Source organism: Penicillium arizonense, assembly GCF_001773325.1.
Source record: "Penicillium arizonense strain CBS 141311 chromosome Unknown PENARI_contig004, whole genome shotgun sequence".
NCBI lineage: Eukaryota > Fungi > Ascomycota > Eurotiomycetes > Eurotiales > Aspergillaceae > Penicillium > Penicillium arizonense.
In genome coordinates, this window is record NW_019173281.1 from 31,052 (window position 1) to 51,283 (window position 20,232).

The following is a 20,232-nucleotide window of genomic DNA, read 5'->3' on the forward strand; positions in this document are numbered from 1 at the left end:
CGTAGTGACACCAATTCAGTTTCCAGGGTGGAGTTCAGGACTAGAAAGTCGACGCCAAGCTGCTCGGCGCCATAAACGATGCCACCGAGAGTAATCCTTGGCACTCTAGGCACGCATCGGAGACTAAATTCGCTCGAAAAAATCCCGTAGCCACTACGGCCCGGCCAGCTTGCGGTCCGCAGAGGAGCGAATAGAGGCACGAGGCGCTACATGTGGTAATTTAATCCTCCTTATCTTGCGTCGAGCTCTGCAGATCGCTAATATATTCTGATGTCCGCGGAATTGCAGAACGCTCTTGGCTCCGTCTTGGGGTGCATTTGACCAGCCTGACGAAGATGATGCGATCGACAGGCTGGGAGGAGAGAGAGGAGAAGGTTTGTAGGGCTAGGAATGGTCCCTCAGGCATCCCCCGTTGACTGGACTTTTGTTATTTTGCCTTTTGGTGTCCTTCTGTTGTCTTTTTTGTCGTCTTTCTGGTGTCCCTCCAAGGTCTCTCTGACAGTATCGTGTTCTTTCGCCCACCCTTTGCAATCAACATCCAACATGGACACTGAGAAAGGTGCATTCGCAGGATTTGCTGCATCTTTGAAGGCTGAACTCGAGCCCCAGCATGCCGACCTTCTTCTTTTTGCGTGCTGTTTGACATCAGGACTTGTGGACAGTACCATCTACAATGGTGAGAGCCACGCTGATCCCTGCTTGTGTGATCTGGGTGAGACTAACCTTCCCAGCTTACAACACCTTTGTGTCCATGCAGACCGGTATGACCTCAACTCCGGAAGGAATTCCATCCAAATCTGACAGACAGCAGGAAACACAATCTTCGTTGGGTTGGGAGCATCGAACCAGAATGCCCGTCCGTATGGTTGGGCGCGCTCGCTCACATCGATCGGATGCTTTGTCTTAGGGTGCTTCCTCTTCGCGCGCTTACACAGTGCTTTGGGTGCTCGACGGCGTGGATGTTTGATGATGTCTTTCATGTTGCAAGCCAGCATCATCATCCTTACCGCTGGTCTTGTCGAAGGCGGTGCCATATCTAGTGCGCTCAGCGATCGGCTAGCGCAGACCGCGCCCCCGTGGGATCAAGAAGTCCCGATTGTTCTTCTCAGCATCCAGTCTGCGGGTCAGATTGTAGCGAGTCGCGCGTTGGGTTTCAATGAGATCCCGACCGTGGTGATCACCAGTCTTCTCTGTGATCTTGTGTCTGACCCGAAGCTGTTTCTGATCCGAAACCAAAAGCGCGACCGTCGGGTTATCGCGTTTGTGCTGACGCTTCTTGGGGCCATCATTGGTGGATGGATGACGAAAGCCACTCAGGCAATTTCTCCCACCCTGTGGCTGTCAGCAGGGATTAAAGCGGTGGTCGTTTTAGCTTGGGGGTTGTGGAAGGCAAAGTAGAGAAGTGAGTTGCCATTTCCAGGCTGTTTCTGCCGATCTTCAACAGGATACGGCTTGAATAGAAGGGGTCCATGTTTACAGAATTATCCTACACAGACGTTTATAGATCATAAAGACATTCTGTCATTGTTCGAAGTAGCTGCTGCACAGGCGATATTGGTAGCCACTGGGGAGATATGTATCGCCCAACTTCTAGGACACCTGGTTCCCACACTAGTCTGCATCCTCCTCAGAGTTCCTGGTAAATGCCTTAAGATTCTCTTGCCCTCCTCCGCGTCATCACTTTCCCAGGGTTTGAGGCCGAAAGACATCATGAACTGCGTCCATCCACCATAGCTTTTGACAATGGCGCGCTCAGCAGGACTGAGAGGTGGTTCTGTTACAGTCAGTATGCTATCATAACCAATCAAGCGGGATTGTACAAAGGGCGTCAGTAGCTGGCATTTTGTCAGAGTTGGGGATTTGTAGAAGGTTAAGAGGAGCTGTTGTCAATATTACCTTACGAATGCTGCATGAGAACAAAGATCCTATGCATATCTTACGTAACTAGACTGGATCCGTAAATAACGAGAAATAGAGGTAATATACTACAGAGTCATTGATAGCCCCAATTGGTCGGATAAAAGTACGTGAAGGACCTGGGATTGACAGATGGATGCCCATAGATGCGTTCGATGATATCTCTGCTCTTACACCTCACCTTGACAGATTTCCTTTACTATAACGCTCATATCATATACCTCGGGAATGGCGGGCATTTTGGCCTCAGTTCCGCACGACGGAATGCTTTCCGAGCTTCCAGATACAAAAGATGCATCAGTTCTCTGATTTCGAGACATTCTTGATTAGCATTAATCATGTCTACATTGACTATCACCGGCTTTGAAAGTCGTCAAATCACTGGTAGGCACCATTTGACTCTCGGTTGATCACCGCTCACCTGTCAGTTCCGACCGGGCTGTTTATCAACAATGAATTTGTACCTTCATCCACAGGCCAAACCCTTCTAGTAGAGAACCCATCAACAGGAGATCAGCTTGGAACTATCTCTGCTGCGGGATCAGAGGATATCGATAAAGCTGTTGCATGCGCTAAGGCCAGTTTCAGCACATGGAGGGCAGTTCCTGGGCATGTCAAGGCCCAACTCCTCCTGAATCTTGCAGACTTGATTCAGCGCGATGCCCAAGATCTAGCATCGCTGGAGGCAGTGGACGCAGGTGTTCTGTATACTGATTCGATCGGAATGAACATTCCTCAGGCGGTCGGCTGTCTTCGATACTACGCGGGTTGGGCCGACAAAATTGATGGGAAAACACTCGAACTGGATGGGGGCATTGCTTACACTCATCGTGAGCCGTTGGGTGTCTGCGGGGCTATTGTGCCTTGGAATGCTCCACTGTAAGCCTCTTATCACGAGACAATACTTATAGAGACGGCTAATATACAACAGGATGATCACCATCTGGAAGTTGGCTCCTGCCTTGGTGACTGGGAATGTTTTAATCATCAAATCTTCCGAGCTGTCCCCTCTGTACGCTTTAAAGCTTGCACAACTAGTAAAGGAAGCTGGTATTCCTCCCGGTGTCGTGAGCATTGTTACCGGGGAAGGTGCCAGCGCAGGCCAGGCTCTATCGGAACATATGGAGGTACGCAAGATCGCCTTTACCGGTAGCACTGTCGCAGGACGCAAGATCATGCAAGCAGCATCCAGAACAAACTTGAAGAAGGTCAGTCTGGAACTTGGTGGCAAGGGACCATCAATTGTATTTGATGACTGTGATCTGGAGAATGCGCTGCTCTGGACGCGCATTGGAATCACCGCAAACAACGGGCAGATCTGTGCGGCCGGCTCACGCATCTATGTGCAGGCCTCAATCTATGACCGGTTCATCGAAGCCTACAAGAAAGCTGCTGCCGATGCCCCTACCGTTGCTGGGAATCCCTTGGATGCTTCAACTACAAAGGGGCCTGTTGTCAGCAATGTCCAGCATCAAAAGATCCTTGACTTCATTCGTCAAGGCAAAGAGTCAGGGGCCAGACTACTGTTCGGCGGCGACCGAATTGGCAACAAGGGATATTTCGTTGAGAACACCGCATTTGCAGACGTTGGTGACAATGCTACAATCATGCGTGAAGAGATTTTCGGCCCTGTTGCGGTAAGTCAATACTCATCTCATCCTCCGTGTATTGTTGAATACCGATCCTAATGCGAAGGGAGAAACGTAGAGCATTGCCAAATTTGATACTGAAGACGAAGTCATCTACAAGGCCAATGACTCCCATCACGGACTCAGTGCTGCGATCTTCACCAACGATATTAGCCGTGCGCATCGCGTGACAAGGGCTCTCGAATCAGGACAGGTTACTGTCAATGCGTGGGCAATGTTGAGCCCGAATGTCCCCTTCGGTGGCGTCAAGGAAAGTGGATTTGGTCGAGATATGGGCGAAGAGGCCTTGGAGAGTTGGACTACGGTCAAAGCTGTCAAATACCACATTCTTCCAAAGCTTTGAATCACGAAGATATTTGATGGAGCATCTCGCGTTTATGTACAGTCAATCCCAGTCCAGATGAATATATGATATCGAGCTTCAAATGGACGTGGGAACTCTGCGTCTCAGATTGCTATATTTCAAATATGCAAATCCCTAAGTACTAGAAATTGGTTGCATCTTGTAAAAGACGTTCTTGGGATCATACTTGGCTTTTACTTGTTGCAACCGGCCAAGGTTTTCGCCGTAAATATTGGCCACCGCAGCATCACCAGCTGTTTAGAAGATTAGCAATTATCATGGAGAAGATGGGCTGAAGGCGCTCACGCTCTGCATAGTTGATGTATTGAGGCACGCTCGATCCTGCACTTTGACTGGCCCTGGCATCCAACTCTGCCTTCCACTTAGACTGCACTTCGCGTGCCCAAGTTCGGTGCTCGATATCTTTGGACGGATCAGTCCATCTCAGACAAACGATGCCATTCTGGGTTGGACTGCGACTTGCCAGCGCTGTTGCAGTCAGTGGCACTTCACAAATCTTGCGCATGTCGGTAAACTCAAGAATAATCGCAGAATTCTTGAGGTCCGCATCAGACTGGATTTTGGTCATGAAGTCGTCGAAAATCACTCGAGCGAATTGGGGATCCAACGGCGGCTCATAGAACACCCCCTTGAAGGATTTGCGATCGCCGTAAGTTGCCTGGGGGTTCTGTAGGGTGTTGACTACCGCGTATGGAGTCATATCAAGAGTGTTAAGCACTGGCTTGAGGGCTGTCAATCCAGCAAATCGTTCCTGGCCTTCTTCACGCGTGCCATTGTAGAAGCAGATCACGATAATCATTGGAGAGCCATCGGGTGAAAGTGCAAAGAAGCACATAGCTCCAGAGCGCGCATCAGGTTGTGCCAAAGAGTGATTGAGCTGTTCGATGATTCCCTCTAGCTCGTCGGATGTGAATCCCAAGACGCCAGAGAACACCGGCGCAGTCTGGTCATATGCCTGGTAGGTGAAGTCCACCACAACACCAAAGTTGTACCCGGCGCCTCGCAAAGCCCAAAACAAGTCAGGATTCTCACTAGCAGAGGCTGTAACAACGCTACCATCGGCTAAAACCACGGTCGCAGACAGCAAATTGTCGATAGTAAGGCCGTATTGGCCACTCAGCCATCCGTATCCTCCTCCCAAGGTGAGTCCCCCAACGCCTGTGTGGTTCACAGTTCCTCCGACGGCCGCCAGACCATGAGCTGCACCGGCCTCATCGACCTCTTTCCAGGTCGCTCCGCCCTGAGCAGTGATGTTCTTTCGTGTGGTGTCCACCGTGACTTGCTTCATGCGGGACAGATCAATCACCAAGCCACCATCACTCGAGCTTGTGCCGGCAGTCGAATGCCCTCCGCCCTTGATAGCCACATCAATATTGTACTCCTGAGCCCACAAGAGGGCGACGGAGATATCCGACGCCTCTGTTGGCTGAACTACCACGCCCTACAATACATCAGTCTGGCGTCTTACCCGGAGATTGTGTCTCCTACCGCATCTTTGACTCCAGTATCCGACCACCGGATGAGACTATCCCGATACTTCTCTGAGTCGGGAGTATAGACAGTCGAAGCTGTCAGATGGCTTTGAAGTGCCTTAATGGCTGAGTTCATGGTGGGCATGTTGGTGGAAGAGAGAACCCCGCCAGGGTAAACATCTCCACTTTCGATCTACGCGATTTGGGCTGAGTCACGATAGTCTGCATTGCACTCTATTGCAACTATCTAAGAGTCTGCTGAGAGTACTTTACATACAAATCCGGATACCATCGCTGTCCCACGTCAGGGTGGCTCAAGATCCGATTCCTCAAATGCGCCTCGCCGAACTGCGACCAGGTTAGTCCTGGCCCTGAAACAAGCTCATAATACTTACACAGGAATACAAAGGGGAGAGAAATTCACTTGGCACGTCTACGGCGCGCTTCTTTCTGTCGTCCGAGGTCGGGATACGGTGCACGATATGCGCTGCAGATTCCTTGAGTTGATCCAGCGTCAAGTCCAGTCTCACTCCCAGAAAGAAGGGTATACTATAGCGTGTCTTGGTAGTGGGTGCCTGCAAGTCATTAGCATATCCCTCGTGAATGGCAGCAACATACAATAACCCGATGGGTCGTAGCCGCGCAGATCCCTCCAGTGATTGCTTCGAATCCCTGTTGAATATTGACTACTAGACTGCCCTCGATGGGTGGAACGTCGATCCACTGTCCGTTCTTATTGAGCACCTGAAGTCCCCCTGCATCGTCTTGGGATAGGAATGTGAAAAGTCCTGCCGAGTCCTTGTGGGGCCCAACACCCTGAGAGCCTTGTGCTGCTGGGGGATATTTGACAAATTTCAAACGGCTCATGTTCCCCTTGAAACTATCGAACGTGTCGACTGGAAGTGACAGGCATTCGGCGACCAGGCGGACAAATGTTTGTGCTAGGCTATCAATGTTTATGATGTACTCTTCGACCAGGGGTTTTGCACCAACGTGGTCTGGATACTAAAGACATTAATTTCGGTGGTATTGTGACATATAACGTATACGTACCTGGTTGGGTCCTTCAAGTCTCTGCCAGAAGGGATCCCCTTCCATCCACGGCTTCATTCCGGGAGTGCCAAAGTCGAATTGCTGGGATAATTAGATACTTGTTCGTATCCGACGGCTTAGAACAGACTAACCTCGCGAAGATCTGTCTTTGCTGCGGTTGTCTCGGCACCAAGACGTGTATATCCTAGAAAGGATGGCGAGTTGATCATGTTACAGTCCTCTTTGGCCTCCGGAGACAAGGCAAACAGCTCAGGTAGACGCTCATGGGTGCGCTCAATGATGCCCTACCTCCACCCTGTGAGTATATTTCTCCATCGAATGACTAGATTTCGCACCTCCAACCCCGTATTGGTCAAGTATAGGAACCCAACAACGAAGATCGCCTCACGCAGCTTCGAAAGCTCCTCATTCTTCGTCACAGGGTCATGCAGCCGGGCAAAATCAACTACCGGGACGGATGAAAATGTCGCTGCCATTCCGCCTATGATATTGTGCTTAATGTGAGGTGAACAAGTTCGAATGATGTGATCCCCCAGTTTCCCCGCAAATCGCAGGGATTACTCAGCCACAGGTCCTGCAGGGTGTGTGCTCGATTGCATGTGGGCGATATTCCGCTTCCTCTGACGAGTTGGCGATGCGTGCAGATGTTGGACAGTTGAGTTTGTCAAGCTCACAGCATCACATCATTCCTTTCATGTCTCACGCGTGGATGAGACTCTTGCCTGCGATATCCTTTGTGTCTCACTATTCAGTATGTCACACCCTGGAGAGTTGAAGTTATCATTTCGGCCCGTTAGCCTGACCTAAACACAGTTTGGATGGAAATATCTCATCCCATTCCATTCTCCGTCCTGAATGCCAAGATGGAAGCGCGGCGCTGAAACCCCGGCAATCTTGGCAACACTCGTCACCTCTCCATCGCCACATGTTTCAGATAATTTGTGGAAATTTGGGATGCAAAGATCCTGAAATCATCCACCTGTTTTAGGAGGTCAAACTGTCCAAGTGGGGTGAAGACCGAATGCCAATGCAAACTATCTCGGAGATTCCGACTCCGTGGCAGAATATGGCTTTCTTCGGTAGTGCCCAAGTCTCGCTCTCTAGAACGAGGAGAGTAGATGCGGTCCTGCTAATTCTCATGACCCCTGAAGTGTCAGTTTGAGACTTGGTGTGTCGGAGAATTAGTACTCGTTTGTCCACCTTGGTGGAATATCGCTTGGAATAATCTGGACTAGATTATCCAGCAAGGAAATTCTCCTATACCAACGCCGACAGTCTGCGGTTGTGCAAGAAATGCATATTATGCAGATGCTTAATGGGATATAAAGCTGCTCAAAAGACCTCGACTGTGACTCCATTATCATCCACAGAATCATACACTCCCTCAACCCTTCCGGAACCTCACGATCTTTACTCTCTATCCGACCATGGCTCCTATCAAGCTGATTACAGCTATTCTGGCTGGTCTCTCCACTCTGGCAGTGGGAGCTCCAACCGCTACGAATGCAAAGCTTCTGGGCAAGCGTGCAAGTATCAATGATGTGAGTATTGTATCCTTAGTCGGTGGCCGGATTCGTGGTATAGACACTAACTTCGGTCACTCTACCAGGCCGCCACTGGCTACGCAAGCCAGAATGGAGGCACTACAGGTGGTGCTGGTGGTACAACCACCACGGTCTCCTCCTACGCTGCCTTTACTGCAGCAGTCTCGGGCGATTCCGCCAAAGTTGTTGTTGTTAGCGGCCCTATCACGAAGACCGCCGATCAGGTCCGTGTTGGAAGCAACACCAGTGTCATTGGCAAGGACTCCAACGCCATTCTGACTGGCTTCGGACTGTATGTTGAACCTTCCTGTATGAAGTGAATATACTAACCCACTTTAGCTTGGTCAAGGAGGAATCCAACGTTATCATCCGTAACTTGGGTGTGAAGAAGGTCCTTGCCGACAACGGTGATGCCATTGGCATTCGTGAGTGCAAAACATGACACTCGGCATCATCTTGCATTTACTAACAGGCTTCAGAAAAATCCACCAATGTTTGGGTGGACCACTGCGATGTCTCGTCGGATCAAGACCACGACAAGGACTACTATGACGGTCTGATCGATGTGAGTTACTACCGTTGCATGTGACAGCATCACATATACTAACCTAGTATAGATCACCCACGCCGCCGACTATGTCACTGTTTCCAATACCTTCATTCACGACCACTACAAGGCCTCGCTTATTGGACACTCTGACAGCAACAGTGCCGAGGACACCGGCCACCTCCATGTCACTCAGAACAACAACTACTGGTACAACATTAACTCTCGCGCTCCTTCTTTCCGCTTTGGTACCGGCCACATCTACAACAGCTACTTCTTGGATGTCAGCGACGGAATCAACACCCGCGATGGTGCTCAGCTTCTGGTTGAGTCCAACACCTTCAGTGGCAGCAAGAAGCCTCTCTACTCCACTGACAATGGCTATGCTGTGGCCAAGGACAACGACTTTGGCAGTGGATCGAACGCTGCTCCGACCGGCACCTTGACCTCCGTGCCCTACAGCTACACCCTTGTTGGCTCGGCCAAGGTCAAGGCTGCTGTGGTTGGCACTGCTGGTCAGACCTTGACCTTCTAAGCGCTCCAACTCGGGGATATCCTTCGAGTCGTTGATGTCTGTACTAAGTGACTTTATTTCTTTGAATCGGACTCTACCCGTTTTTATCAATCTGATTAATATTTTATTTGAGTAAAGAGCCCCGTAATAAGTCTCAGTATCTGCCTGTGGAAGATCCAATTGCGTCACGGGTATCCATTAATTTAAAACATCCAAAGCTCCGGTTCATGCAAAGAAACCTAAATCCCACCACATTCCTACCCAATGCTATTTTATTCCTTCATGGGGCTTGATCCTTCAAGAAGGAATTGAGAGACACCAAATCTTCGCTGGGGGCTGGCGTGGGAAGTGCAATTTTAGCTGCGTCAAACTGCCACGCTGCTTCTCGTTGATCACGATTGTTGCGGAGGAAGAAAGGCATCATCCATTCCTTAAGTCTTCCTTCTAACATACCCATGTCTCTATTGCGAGCCCACATGCGATGAGACTCCTTAAATGCACGATTTATTGTGTCACGTCGAAGAGTTTCATATGCAACAAAAACCTCTGACAAGGGCTCTGAGCGATAGCGGACCAGAATGCGAGCAAACAGGATGGCATCGTCCAGTGCGTATGCAGCGGATTCATCACGCGGGGGCATCTATTGCATGTTAGCATGCCGCAAATCAATCGTTGTGCGATACATACTGCATGTGCTGCGTCACCCAACAGAATCGATCGCTCCGTGCACCAGCGGCCTCCTGGGCGGACTTGGAAGACGGGATAGAGCATCCAGTCGGCCTTACTTTCGATCATTTCTCGGATACAGGGAATAGCAGATTTGCCAAAGCGATCTCTCATCTCCTCCCGGAGTGCACATCGAATCCTGTTCTGCGTCGCCCAATCTTGGCCTGGCTCTAGTCGATACCGACTCAAGGCTTCCTGGCTGAACTGAACGATAGCAGCGGCAAAGATTTGATCATTATCACGGTCGCAATAGCTGGTCAGCATTGAGCCGTGTCGCGACATATTCAGAGCTGAAGATCGGAAATGGATGCGTGAGGAAATGGTGTCGGTTTGGATTGTGGCTTGCAGGAATGAGATCCCTGTATATTCTGATTGTCGATTAATATCGACGAAGTTGGTACGAACAGCAGAGTGAACACCATCACAGCCAATGATCAGGTCACCAACGGCGTTTGTTCCATCTTGGAAATGCAAAATGGCTGTATTGTCGTCTTCCTCACCATTAACGACTTTCTTGCCAAAGACAATCTCAACATTGCGAGTTCGCTCGACTACAGTCAACAGCGCGACTGAAAGAACGATCCGCATCACTCGTCGGCCCTTGTACCCTCCAAATCCTTTTCCATTGTGATCTGTGAAGTCGATAGAGCCGATAGATCGACCCGAGCGCATAGAAAACAGCTCAATTGCATCCACATCCGCTCCTCCTTCGGATCCCATGCGATCCAACTCATCGAGGACCCCCAGCTGAGCGAGATGGCGCTGCGCGACAGGCGTGAGATTGATGGCACCACCCGATGTGGATAATATGTCGTGTCGCTCGTAAACTGTGATCTTCAAGTCCGGCACGAACGGCGAGAGTTCCCGGGATAAAGCTAAAGCACAGGCGATCCCTGCGATACCAGCACCGGCGATGAGGATATTACGCGGCGGATGAATCGACTCCATTGGGAGAATCTGGGGAAGTGAGGTGCAAAAATCTATTCACAAAGTCCAGCAAATTTTGCGGCTTGGCATAGATTAGCTATATAGCGGGAATGTTCAATGAATTTTTCAAGGTCGAGACAACAACCCCCTATGTTAACATATGAGTAAAAAGTAAAGAAGTCCAAATGTTCGGCCGGGAGAGGCGATCGTTCGGCATTTCACGACTGCATCCGTGGTTGCCGGTGTGGAGTCGACTCTATGAGAACAGTCAAGTTGGTGATCGATCACAAAGTAACAAGTGACTTGTTTGTCCAGTATACGCGATGGCGTAAGAGGCGTCCAGTCTAGTGAGAGCGCTTTTAAACAAAGAAAGGGCGAGACCGGGGGTTCAATCTAGGAAAGAGTCTCAAGGTATTACTTAGTGGGAGCCGAGGCCGCCGCTTTCAGACCGGGGAATACGGAGTGCACTGGATGCATTCTGGGCTTCTGGACTTCTGGAACCTTTGCGACGTATCCCATTCGCCTCGGAAGTATACTAGCATACGCGGTTTCACTTACAGTGGAGTCGCTTGCATACTCATCCATGTACCTATAGTGCACATATTATTCCTTTCCATGTAGAAAATATAGTAATAATAGAGTCACGAGGCGAAAACATCATAAAATGTCATATTCGAAGCGTGTAGAAACCGCGTAAATACTTCATAGCACTGTAGCAACCATTCACACTAAACATCCTGGTCTTCTCTATTCTGCCTCGCCTGATTCTAAGGCCCCTTTCCGGTACTTTTGGTCTCTTCACGCTAAGAGAAAAACCAGTGGGTCCTGTTCGGGCCTTCGCTAACTTACTCTATCTTCCAATCTCAAACACCGGTGGGATTTCCCCAATATCAAACGGCCGCTTGTCCAGGTTTTTCTTCCATGCTAAAACTCCACTCAAGTCTTGTTACTTGCAAATTGTTGGGGCACAGACTTCAGGTTCCAGGAGGCCACCACAGAGCATAAGGCACACATCCCCGCTGGGTTTGATTAGCGCCCACATAGCCTGAAGAATTTTGACAGGGACCGACAAACCTAACAAACAGTTCATCTCATAGTATCCGATTTGCTCCGTCGCATATCCCGATAGAATGGGGCCGAAGAACATCCCCAGAGTCCAGCTGACGCTGACAACAGAGATTGCTCTAGAATACCCTCCATTGGGCCCAAAGATCCCAGGATTCGCGTCTTGGATCTCATCAACGGCCTCTATAGTGCATTAGTATGGAACATAGGGCCGGAGTTTCGCAGAACTAACGAGCGGCTTCCATCATCCCTACCCCGTTCAACAGACAGATTACGACCCCGGCACAGGTAACCGCAACGCTGTATAACGTCTGACCCAGGTTGCCTTGATTTGCCCATGGGAAGCGCTCGTCTCCCGGTACTCCGATCATCCACAAGATAGGAACAAGGAGAACAAAGCCAATCGTTGTTGGGTGTCGAGTGCCCACTTTATCCTTCAGCCAGCCTACAGGAACAGCAAGGAACACGGCAGGGCCCTGAAAAGCGGCAAACAAGAGACCAGCTGGGAGACTCTTCCAGTGAAATATGTCACGCACATGAAGCGGGAGAGTCGTGTCGAAGCTGGTGGTTAGAATGGCGAAGCAGAAGTAGCTGACGACTCCACCGAGGAAGCGACCGTTGCCAAACAAACACAGGTAGAATTCGAGCCCCGTCTTCTCCTTCACGGATAGCCGTTCTGCCCGATCCTCCGAGTTTGTCGATGGTGGTGGAATGAGTGCATCCCTCTCTGTATCGTTGCCAGCCTTTGCCTGCACTGGGTCACGTTGTGTCTTCTCTAGCATGAGAATCCGAAGAACGATATCAAATACAATAACCACGAGGACACTAGACCAAGCAGTCCAATAGCCACCGAGGTCAAAAAGAATTCCAGCTACAAGCGGACCACCGGATGTGCCAACGGAAATGGCAATAGCCACGAAGCCATATACTTTACCCAGATCATCTGCAGGGACATGGTCGGCGATGGTTGCGAAGCCTATAACCCAAACACATGCACTTCCCAATGCTTGCATCAGCCGCCCCGCAAAAAGAGCAAATACTGCAGACTTGGTTAGTTTATCCGAGGACGCTGGGAAATACCGTATGTCACCTACATGAGGTGGCCAAAGCAAGAATCAAAGAGCCCAGCAAGGCACCCGCAAGTCCAGACAATAGCCAGGCTCGTTTCTCAGAGGAGCGGTCAGCATAGTGTCCGATCACTGGACTTGCTATAACACTGACCAGCGCACTCTCGGAAAGCAGCGCAAGGCTGATCCGCTGGGTGAGCAACGCATCAATACCCAAACGAGTCTCCACGATAAAGGGGAAGATGGGAACAAGGAACCCGTATAGATACTCATCTATGAACTCAGTCAAATGGCACTTATTCTTTTACGCAGGAAGCTTACCCGTGAGCAAGGCCACCGCCATGACCGTGACAATGAAGTATGGGGATGATCGCCATCGGAAGCCCCATGGCTCTTCTTGGTCTAGGGGTGTCATAGTGGCCACACTGAATGGAACTTTGTTTCGAGTGCTCAAGTATTCTTTTTGACAGTACTATTTCTGGTCAAATGGTCAGAGGTCGACTGGTGCCCCCTTGAACACAACCGCACCCTGCTGAGGCTGACTCATGGATCAACTACTGTGGATCGCCTGCTGCAGGCTTGTATGCATTGTCTTTCGTGTTCTAACTCAAGGGATTTCTTGGCCAGTGTTCACGAGCATAACCATCCAGATTTCTCACCAAGGGGTGGACGAATATATTGAGCCTCCTCCGGCGACTCTTTCTCTTGCCATTCCTGCGATGTTGTCCGCAGTCTACTGTAGCAGACAGTCGGGTTGCCACGAAATGCACTGTAGGACACGAAATTTAAAGCAAGGAGCCCCTGCATTTGCGCTATTGGAATCCTGCATATCGTCACTCAATGATGGATGCATGCAGTGGGAACTCGACCCACCCAAAAGCAGTATGTACACTGTATTTAATCCTTCTCACTCTAGTGTATTTAATGCTAGTCAGTACCTTTGGAAAGATGTGACAATCAGTGAAGTATGTCATTTTGAATGCAGGTCACTAGAGATGTATTCATCATCACGATAGTCTAGACGGCTGATCGGTAACTACTGTGGTAAACACTACTGCTTTCTGCCGTGTCGAAGTGGTTCAATTCACAAACATGGCATTAAAAGGTTCGTTGACTCGTGATGCGTTGCACCATATCACTTAAATACACGTTCGCCGATCGCCTAGATCATCTGTCCGCAGATTCATAGCCCAAAATTGTAGACACCTAGCCCATTACAGCAATGTTTCGGAGTGGGAAGCAATCGTCCACTCGCCATCCGATCCCTGACTCCAAGTTGTCGACCCCGTAGCTGTGTATTCCTTATTCCCCCTCACGGCGCGAATTTTGTATGTCACGACACCAGCCATCAAATCGACGATGATTGTTCGTACTTCTTCAAACTGGTACCCGTCGAATCGGTGGAAGGGTGGGCGAAGTGCTTTCTTAAAGGTCTCCTCATCCTGAAGCGTGAGGATCTCCATTTGAGGGAACATGAAGTTTGCTTCTGGGTTGCTGAGCTTGAAGACTGCTGGTGCTGGATCTGCAGAAGTGAGTGCAGTCCAGAGGGCGCGCTCCTTGTTGAGGAGTTCCTCGCGAATACGGTCGTGGATGGACGGCATGATGTAGAGGGATAGACAGGAAGGAGGATTATGGATGCAGACTTGTACTAGAGATACCAAGTGCAAATGGAGCAGAACGGGCAGTGTATGTAAACAGGCGACCTTGATTTTATATAGATTAAAGTGACGTCAGATGACGTTGGAGGTTAATCTCCGGGGATCAGCACTTCGCCCATGGGCAACTGTCAACTGTTGACTGTTGTCAGTCTATTCTTGCACTTGACATGCGTCATGCCCCACGTACAACGGCTTCAGTCACACGGTGGCTTGAAGCCCCTGGCGTCACTGGCCTAGGTCATCCAGGTCACCTGACCTGGATCTCTGTGAGGCTATTTATGTCCACGTGGTCAACAGTACATCTGCATTGGAATAATGTCCCTAGGGTTGTAGCTGACACAGCTACACCTGTTAATGAGAAACTGACAGAGGCCAGAGCATCAGGACTCGAAAAGCGCGAAACTGACAAAGTGAAGAAGAGAAAAGAAGAAAAGAAAGAGATTGTGCGGTCGGAACCACGGAACTGGCCCTCCCCCTGGATCCCGTTGATATCTGCAGATATTGGTCATTTGCTTTCAGGTTGCCTATCTTCTGCTTTGTTCTTCTATATTCTCGGCAACCTCCGACTTGAATCTTCTCAACTTTGATACCGTGATAAGCACACTCACACAATTGGTCACTGTTTATCATATCGGTACCTGGATCTCGAACTAAGCAATGGAGCCCCGTCAAAAAACGCCAATCGGGAACTCGGCGATATTTTTCTCGTCGCGGTTCACCGTTTGGTGCAGATCATAACTATACTGGGCTAAAGATGCCCACTCATGGGCAAATGGTGTCTCACTAGCGCGGAAGGCGCTTTACAGATTCTTCACGATTCGCTCATATAAAAGGGCGTGGTCGCAGGACCAGCTCAATCCAAGCCCTGCGACCAATTCACCATGCGTCTCCTTCAGACTTTGGCAGCCTCGTTCCTGCTTGGTAGCTCCCTATGCGGAGCTACCGGCACTGCCCACAAGGCCTCTCGGGAGCCCATTGCGCCCAAGGTGTTCATCGTCTCCATGGTATGTGCCTCACTCGAGCTTTCTGTGGCATGGCTAACTTACTATAGTTTGAACCGGAAGCTGAAGCCTGGTGGAACATCCCTGAATTCGACTTGTTGGCCCACAACATCACTCTCCCTGGTCTGTCGCCTCTGTACCCGGACGTCCACTGCACCGAAGACTACGAGATCTGCCAACTGATCACCGGTGAGTCCGAAATCAATGCCGCGACCACGGTCACCTCCGTTGCCTTCTCCCCTCTCTTCGACCTCACTCGGACATACTTCTTCATTGCGGGTATTGCCGGTGTCAGCCCCAAGAAGGCCACCACTGGATCAGTGACCTTTGCGCGGTACGCTGTTCAGGTTGCGCTGCAGTACGAGATTGATATTCGGGAGCTCGACAGCAACTACTCGACTGGATATATCCCTCAAGGCGCGGACTACCCCGACCAGTACCCCACCAGCATCTACGGAACTGAAGTGTTCGAGGTCAACGCGGAGCTGCGCACCATCGCTGCCGACTTTGCGCGCAAGGCCAACCTTTCTGATTCGGCCACCGCTCAGGCTTACCGCAAGCACTATGCGACTCCCAGTGGAAAGTTCAAGGCCGCTACCTTGGGCCCGAGTGTTCTCGAATGCGATGTTGCAACGTCGGATGTGTACTATAGCGGAAATATTCTTGGCTCGGCATTTGAAAACACCACCAAGATCTTGACAAACGGCACTGGTGACTATTGTTCCACCGCCCAGGAGGACAACGCAACCCTTGAAGTCCTTCTCCGCTCGTCGGCCCGCAAGCTGACTGACTTCTCCCGCATCATCGTGATGCGCACTGCATCGGACTTTGACCGCCCCTATCCCGGTTCGTCGGCCGTCTACAACCTCCTCTACGCCGACCAGGGTGGCTTTTCACCTGCTCTTGAGAACATATATGTCGCTGGAATCAAGGTCATTGAGGGTATTCTCGACGGATGGCACACTACGTTCTCCGCCGGAGTGGAGCCTACCAACTACATTGGCGATATCTTCGGTACTCTGGGTGGTACCCCGGACTTTGGACCAGGACGGAAGCAGGCTCTTGTGGACAGCGGCGCATTCAAGAAGCGCAGTGTCTCGCGGCGCCTCAGTCGCCGCGGTTAAAGGATTTCCGCTCTTGAAACAGCGTTAATGTCCTGACCTTGCTAAAGTGTAATCTTATATGTATTTATGATTGGACCTGAGAATAAATGTCAGGTCTATGTCATGATGGTTCTACAAAATGAGCAACGTTATTCAGTCTCCCAGCTATCTCTTCACATATTGTGTATAGCTGACGTAGTCTGTACTTCCATAGACCTCTGGTCCGCCACCTTGAGCGTCAATCTGAGCCAGAGAAGATATCAAGAGGGAAGTAATCTGCCAACGCTTGATATCCCGCGACATTAGGATGCAGATGATCACCCGAGTCATACTTCCCCAACAGCTGAGACGGGGCTTGGGGATCTCTCAGCACTCGATCGAAGTCAAGCACGGCATCAAATATGCCACTTTCCCGGATAAACGCGTTGATTCGTTCACGAGTCTTCTCACGCCCCGGATCCGAATAGGGTTGTTTATAATCAGAGGCAGAGGGTGAGCCGAACGGAGTAATGGTAGCCCCAAAAACAGGGATACCTAAAGCATGTATCCGTGTCACGATTTGTTTATATGCTGCCACAAGTTGTTTGTCTATCTCGGCCTGTGAGACAGCATCGGCGCTCGCGACACCAATATCGTTCACACCTTCGAAAATCATGGCATACCGCACACCTGATTGCGCTAGCACATCCCGGTCAATACGGCTGAGTACACTGGGACCAAGGCCATCTTGGAGAATGCGGTTTCCTCCAGCTGCTTGGTTGAGGGTCGCGATATTCGACGTGGAGTCATGTTTCTGCATTCTTTTCAAAAGCAAATCCGGCCAACTGTCTTGTTCAGTTACCCCAGAAGCACGTCCAAGCTTGGAAGCATTCATACCGATTGTTTTCATTTGTAGTGCTTCCCCGGCCATCGGTGATACTGTCTCCGATGATCACGAAGCCACTGGATCGAGAAGGTAGCCACGCCTCGACTCCACTGATGAGATACCTGAAATATGTGAGAAATTACATCAGTTCTGAGAAATGAGGCCTCACCAATGATCTGTTGTTTGAGCAGACGAGTCCGTAATATTTCGTGCGCCGGTCCAATCCCCAATGGTCAAGTATGAGGTAGTCCTACTCCCCGGATGGCCCGTAATAGCAAATCCCTCCTGTCCGTTTTCAAGATAAATGCTGATCATGAGAATAGATTTAGCCTTTACGGGAAGTTTAATCGGATCAGACACTGCCAGCCCGCCATTGGCAATCAGAACACTCGGATTTCCACTGAAACGAACGGGTTTCAACGACTCAACCTGCGCAACACTAGTCCCTGCTTGCTGTGTTGCTGGCAAACCAACAGACACGCGGGTGATATTGAGTTGATTCACACCGAATGAGTTGGACAGGCGAAGACGAAACTCTTGTGCTTCTAATGAGACCTGAATAGTTTGGCGGATGGTGGTGTTGGCGAAGACAGACGTGGATCCATTCTATATCCATCTTCAGTGTCAAGCCATGAATTCCTTTCCAGGTAGTGAATAGGGACGCACAAATGGAGCAGGAGGGAGGTTAGCTGGTTCGACCAGTTGAGGCATTGCCGTCCATATGTTCACCCAATGCGAGTCTTTCTCTTCCTTCCCATGGTCATTTCGTGCTAAAACTGGCACAGAGAGTACTGAATGTGCAAACAGAAAAAGCAGATACGGAATAGGGTTAACCAGTATATTCATCATGAAAGCGAGCAGTCAAATCCAATATGTTTGAGTAGTATGCTTTAGAACGCACCCGACGTCCATTCCAGTTTAAATCCTTTGCCTCTCATTTATAGGTGATTTCCTCAAAAGAACAAGCATCTCCGGCTAATGTGGATAATATTGCCCTTCGCTATGCCCCGCGTATACACTCCACACCGGGTGAAATTGCGGGGGAGTACTGTGTGTGCAGTTCAACCGACAGGGATATCGACATGGCAGAAGTCATTCACAGGCTCATGTACCTGTGGGAATCCCACTGGCGGCTATATACAACCTTCCCTTAACCCCCTCCCCCAAAACCCTCCCAACCCTGCTTGACTATTTCACAGGGCAGTTTATACCTTGGGCTCATCGCTGCAACACTAGTCAACTGACAAACATGTCCTCTTCTGATATCAGGATTTTGATAGAGAATATCATTCACTGTCGCCTACATGAAATATTCAGTTGCTTATAGTTCATCGGATCTCTCAAAGCTATCTCCGCTAACCCCGTGATGACATGCTACCCATTATTCTTCTTCCTCTTCCTCTTTCTTCTTCTCTCGCACTCATTGTACACTTTATTGTATTCTCGAACTGCAACCCATCATGAGTAACGTCATCCAATCCCAAAAGACCGCTTTGATCACTGGCGCTGCGTCAGGCGTTGGTTTTGCTATTGCCAAGCTCTGTCGGAGCAAGGGGATGCACTTGGCTCTCCTCGACATCGACAATGACAATTTGATCAAAGCAAAAGATATCCTAAGGGATCTGGATCCCAGACTTCAAACCGAAGCCTATGTGTTAGATGTCGCCGATCGCGTCGCGTGGAAAGAGATCGCGGGGCAGATTGGGGCAAGTTTTGCGGATATTGACCTGGTCGTGTTGAATGCGGGCAAAGGATATAAGCCACAAACGGCCGATAAAGGTCGAATGAACGCTTGGTTAGATCAGGAATATTGGACAAAGGTAAGACGCCAGGTCTCTGCTTCAGAGCGAAGAGCTCACACGATTAGACCTTTGACACGAATGTCTTTGGTCCCTTGAATGGACTGGACGCTATTCTCCCACTCCTTCTATCCTCAGAGTCTAAAGCAGCCAAGTCCATCGTAGTCACTGGCTCAAAGCAAGGTATTACCAATCCTCCCGGGAGCAATCCCGCCTACAATGCTTCGAAGGCCGCGATCAAAAGTTTGACTGAGCACCTTGCACACGATCTCCGCTCCGACCCGTCCACCGCACACATCTCCGTTCACCTACTCATCCCTGGCTGGACATGGACAGGTCTAATGGGCAATGTGGGCCCAACCAGTGAGTCAGATGTGAAGAAGCCAGTCGGAGCCTGGTATCCGAGCCAGGTAGCCGAGGAATTGTGGACTGGTCTAGAAAAGGGATCATTTTACATCATCTGCCCTGATGGAGAGACCGACCGTGCTCTTGATCAAGCACGAATGAAATGGGGAAGTGCAGATGTATACGAAGAGCGACCTGCTCTATCTCGCTGGGAGGAGGGCTGGAAGGGCCGTGCCGACCAGGCTATCCAGGCCGATGCAAAGGTTCGCAGAGGTTGAGTCATTGTCAAACAATGCGCCTCTATAGTCTCATAAAAACAATGCATAGTCATGTTCATTGACATTATAGTATATCTCGTATCCACGTAGGGATGCCGCTCGCATATCACAATTAGACCAACCATATGACGGAGTCCGTGAGGAATACGAGATGTCAGTCATATGTAAATCCACTATTCGTGAGTCACTTGAAGTGACTAATATTCTTAGTTGAAGATTTTAGTTAGAGTAGCCAGTCGGGTCGGATTATGGGGTTCTAGGGGGCCAGGGGGTGGATGAGAATGTATGCGAGAAGAGAATATATAAACATAAGATGAAAATCTTCAACTATAAATGAA

General features: G+C 49.9%; 11 protein-coding genes across 11 annotated transcripts; 5 read left to right on the top strand and 6 right to left on the bottom strand.

The window, feature by feature from the left end:
- Window positions 1-543: 543 nt before the first annotated feature.
- On the top strand, window positions 544-1,398 carry PENARI_c004G09802 (YoaK family protein; the record flags this gene model as incomplete). Its single annotated transcript, XM_022629363.1, has 3 exons — window positions 544-676; window positions 732-761; window positions 812-1,398. 3 exons carry the CDS (start codon window positions 544-546, stop codon window positions 1,396-1,398), a joined length of 750 nt encoding a protein of 249 aa, XP_022490887.1.
- An 857-nt stretch (window positions 1,399-2,255) lies between these two features.
- Window positions 2,256-3,909, top strand: PENARI_c004G02646 (putative aldehyde dehydrogenase; the record flags this gene model as incomplete). Its single annotated transcript, XM_022628994.1, has 4 exons — window positions 2,256-2,301; window positions 2,394-2,796; window positions 2,849-3,554; window positions 3,625-3,909. 4 exons carry the CDS (start codon window positions 2,256-2,258, stop codon window positions 3,907-3,909), a joined length of 1,440 nt encoding a protein of 479 aa, XP_022490830.1.
- Window positions 3,910-4,044: 135 nt separating this feature from the next.
- PENARI_c004G06695 (FAD-binding oxidoreductase) lies at window positions 4,045-5,547 on the bottom strand (the record flags this gene model as incomplete). The annotated part of the gene is made up of 3 exons (XM_022629200.1): window positions 4,045-4,163; window positions 4,216-5,371; window positions 5,419-5,547. The coding sequence occupies 3 exons, from the start codon at window positions 5,545-5,547 to the stop codon at window positions 4,045-4,047; spliced, it is 1,404 nt and encodes a 467-aa protein (XP_022491234.1).
- A 159-nt stretch (window positions 5,548-5,706) lies between these two features.
- PENARI_c004G06292 (isopenicillin N synthase family dioxygenase) lies at window positions 5,707-6,931 on the bottom strand (the record flags this gene model as incomplete). The annotated part of the gene is made up of 6 exons (XM_022629190.1): window positions 5,707-5,750; window positions 5,827-5,977; window positions 6,021-6,407; window positions 6,456-6,536; window positions 6,587-6,739; window positions 6,791-6,931. 6 exons carry the CDS (start codon window positions 6,929-6,931, stop codon window positions 5,707-5,709), a joined length of 957 nt encoding a protein of 318 aa, XP_022490646.1.
- Window positions 6,932-7,882: 951 nt separating this feature from the next.
- PENARI_c004G08022 (pectate lyase family protein) lies at window positions 7,883-9,081 on the top strand (the record flags this gene model as incomplete). Its single annotated transcript, XM_022629269.1, has 5 exons — window positions 7,883-7,996; window positions 8,065-8,291; window positions 8,339-8,424; window positions 8,479-8,564; window positions 8,617-9,081. The coding sequence occupies 5 exons, from the start codon at window positions 7,883-7,885 to the stop codon at window positions 9,079-9,081; spliced, it is 978 nt and encodes a 325-aa protein (XP_022491053.1).
- Window positions 9,082-9,340: 259 nt separating this feature from the next.
- PENARI_c004G12098 (FAD-dependent oxidoreductase) lies at window positions 9,341-10,734 on the bottom strand (the record flags this gene model as incomplete). The annotated part of the gene is made up of 2 exons (XM_022629488.1): window positions 9,341-9,700; window positions 9,748-10,734. The coding sequence occupies 2 exons, from the start codon at window positions 10,732-10,734 to the stop codon at window positions 9,341-9,343; spliced, it is 1,347 nt and encodes a 448-aa protein (XP_022491126.1).
- Window positions 10,735-11,649: 915 nt separating this feature from the next.
- Window positions 11,650-13,260, bottom strand: PENARI_c004G01915 (uncharacterized protein; the record flags this gene model as incomplete). The annotated part of the gene is made up of 6 exons (XM_022628963.1): window positions 11,650-11,732; window positions 11,788-11,961; window positions 12,011-12,817; window positions 12,873-12,945; window positions 13,000-13,118; window positions 13,167-13,260. 6 exons carry the CDS (start codon window positions 13,258-13,260, stop codon window positions 11,650-11,652), a joined length of 1,350 nt encoding a protein of 449 aa, XP_022490973.1.
- Window positions 13,261-14,059: 799 nt separating this feature from the next.
- Window positions 14,060-14,446, bottom strand: PENARI_c004G09017 (nuclear transport factor 2 family protein; the record flags this gene model as incomplete). The annotated part of the gene is made up of 1 exon (XM_022629320.1): window positions 14,060-14,446. The coding sequence occupies one exon, from the start codon at window positions 14,444-14,446 to the stop codon at window positions 14,060-14,062; it is 387 nt and encodes a 128-aa protein (XP_022490815.1).
- A 938-nt stretch (window positions 14,447-15,384) lies between these two features.
- PENARI_c004G00861 (purine-nucleoside phosphorylase) lies at window positions 15,385-16,628 on the top strand (the record flags this gene model as incomplete). Its single annotated transcript, XM_022628909.1, has 2 exons — window positions 15,385-15,507; window positions 15,555-16,628. 2 exons carry the CDS (start codon window positions 15,385-15,387, stop codon window positions 16,626-16,628), a joined length of 1,197 nt encoding a protein of 398 aa, XP_022490797.1.
- A 217-nt stretch (window positions 16,629-16,845) lies between these two features.
- Window positions 16,846-18,183, bottom strand: PENARI_c004G03602 (SGNH/GDSL hydrolase family protein; the record flags this gene model as incomplete). The annotated part of the gene is made up of 4 exons (XM_022629042.1): window positions 16,846-17,431; window positions 17,484-17,594; window positions 17,642-18,078; window positions 18,139-18,183. 4 exons carry the CDS (start codon window positions 18,181-18,183, stop codon window positions 16,846-16,848), a joined length of 1,179 nt encoding a protein of 392 aa, XP_022490747.1.
- A 749-nt stretch (window positions 18,184-18,932) lies between these two features.
- PENARI_c004G00701 (SDR family NAD(P)-dependent oxidoreductase) lies at window positions 18,933-19,894 on the top strand (the record flags this gene model as incomplete). Its single annotated transcript, XM_022628898.1, has 2 exons — window positions 18,933-19,292; window positions 19,340-19,894. 2 exons carry the CDS (start codon window positions 18,933-18,935, stop codon window positions 19,892-19,894), a joined length of 915 nt encoding a protein of 304 aa, XP_022490934.1.
- Window positions 19,895-20,232: the final 338 nt, after the last annotated feature.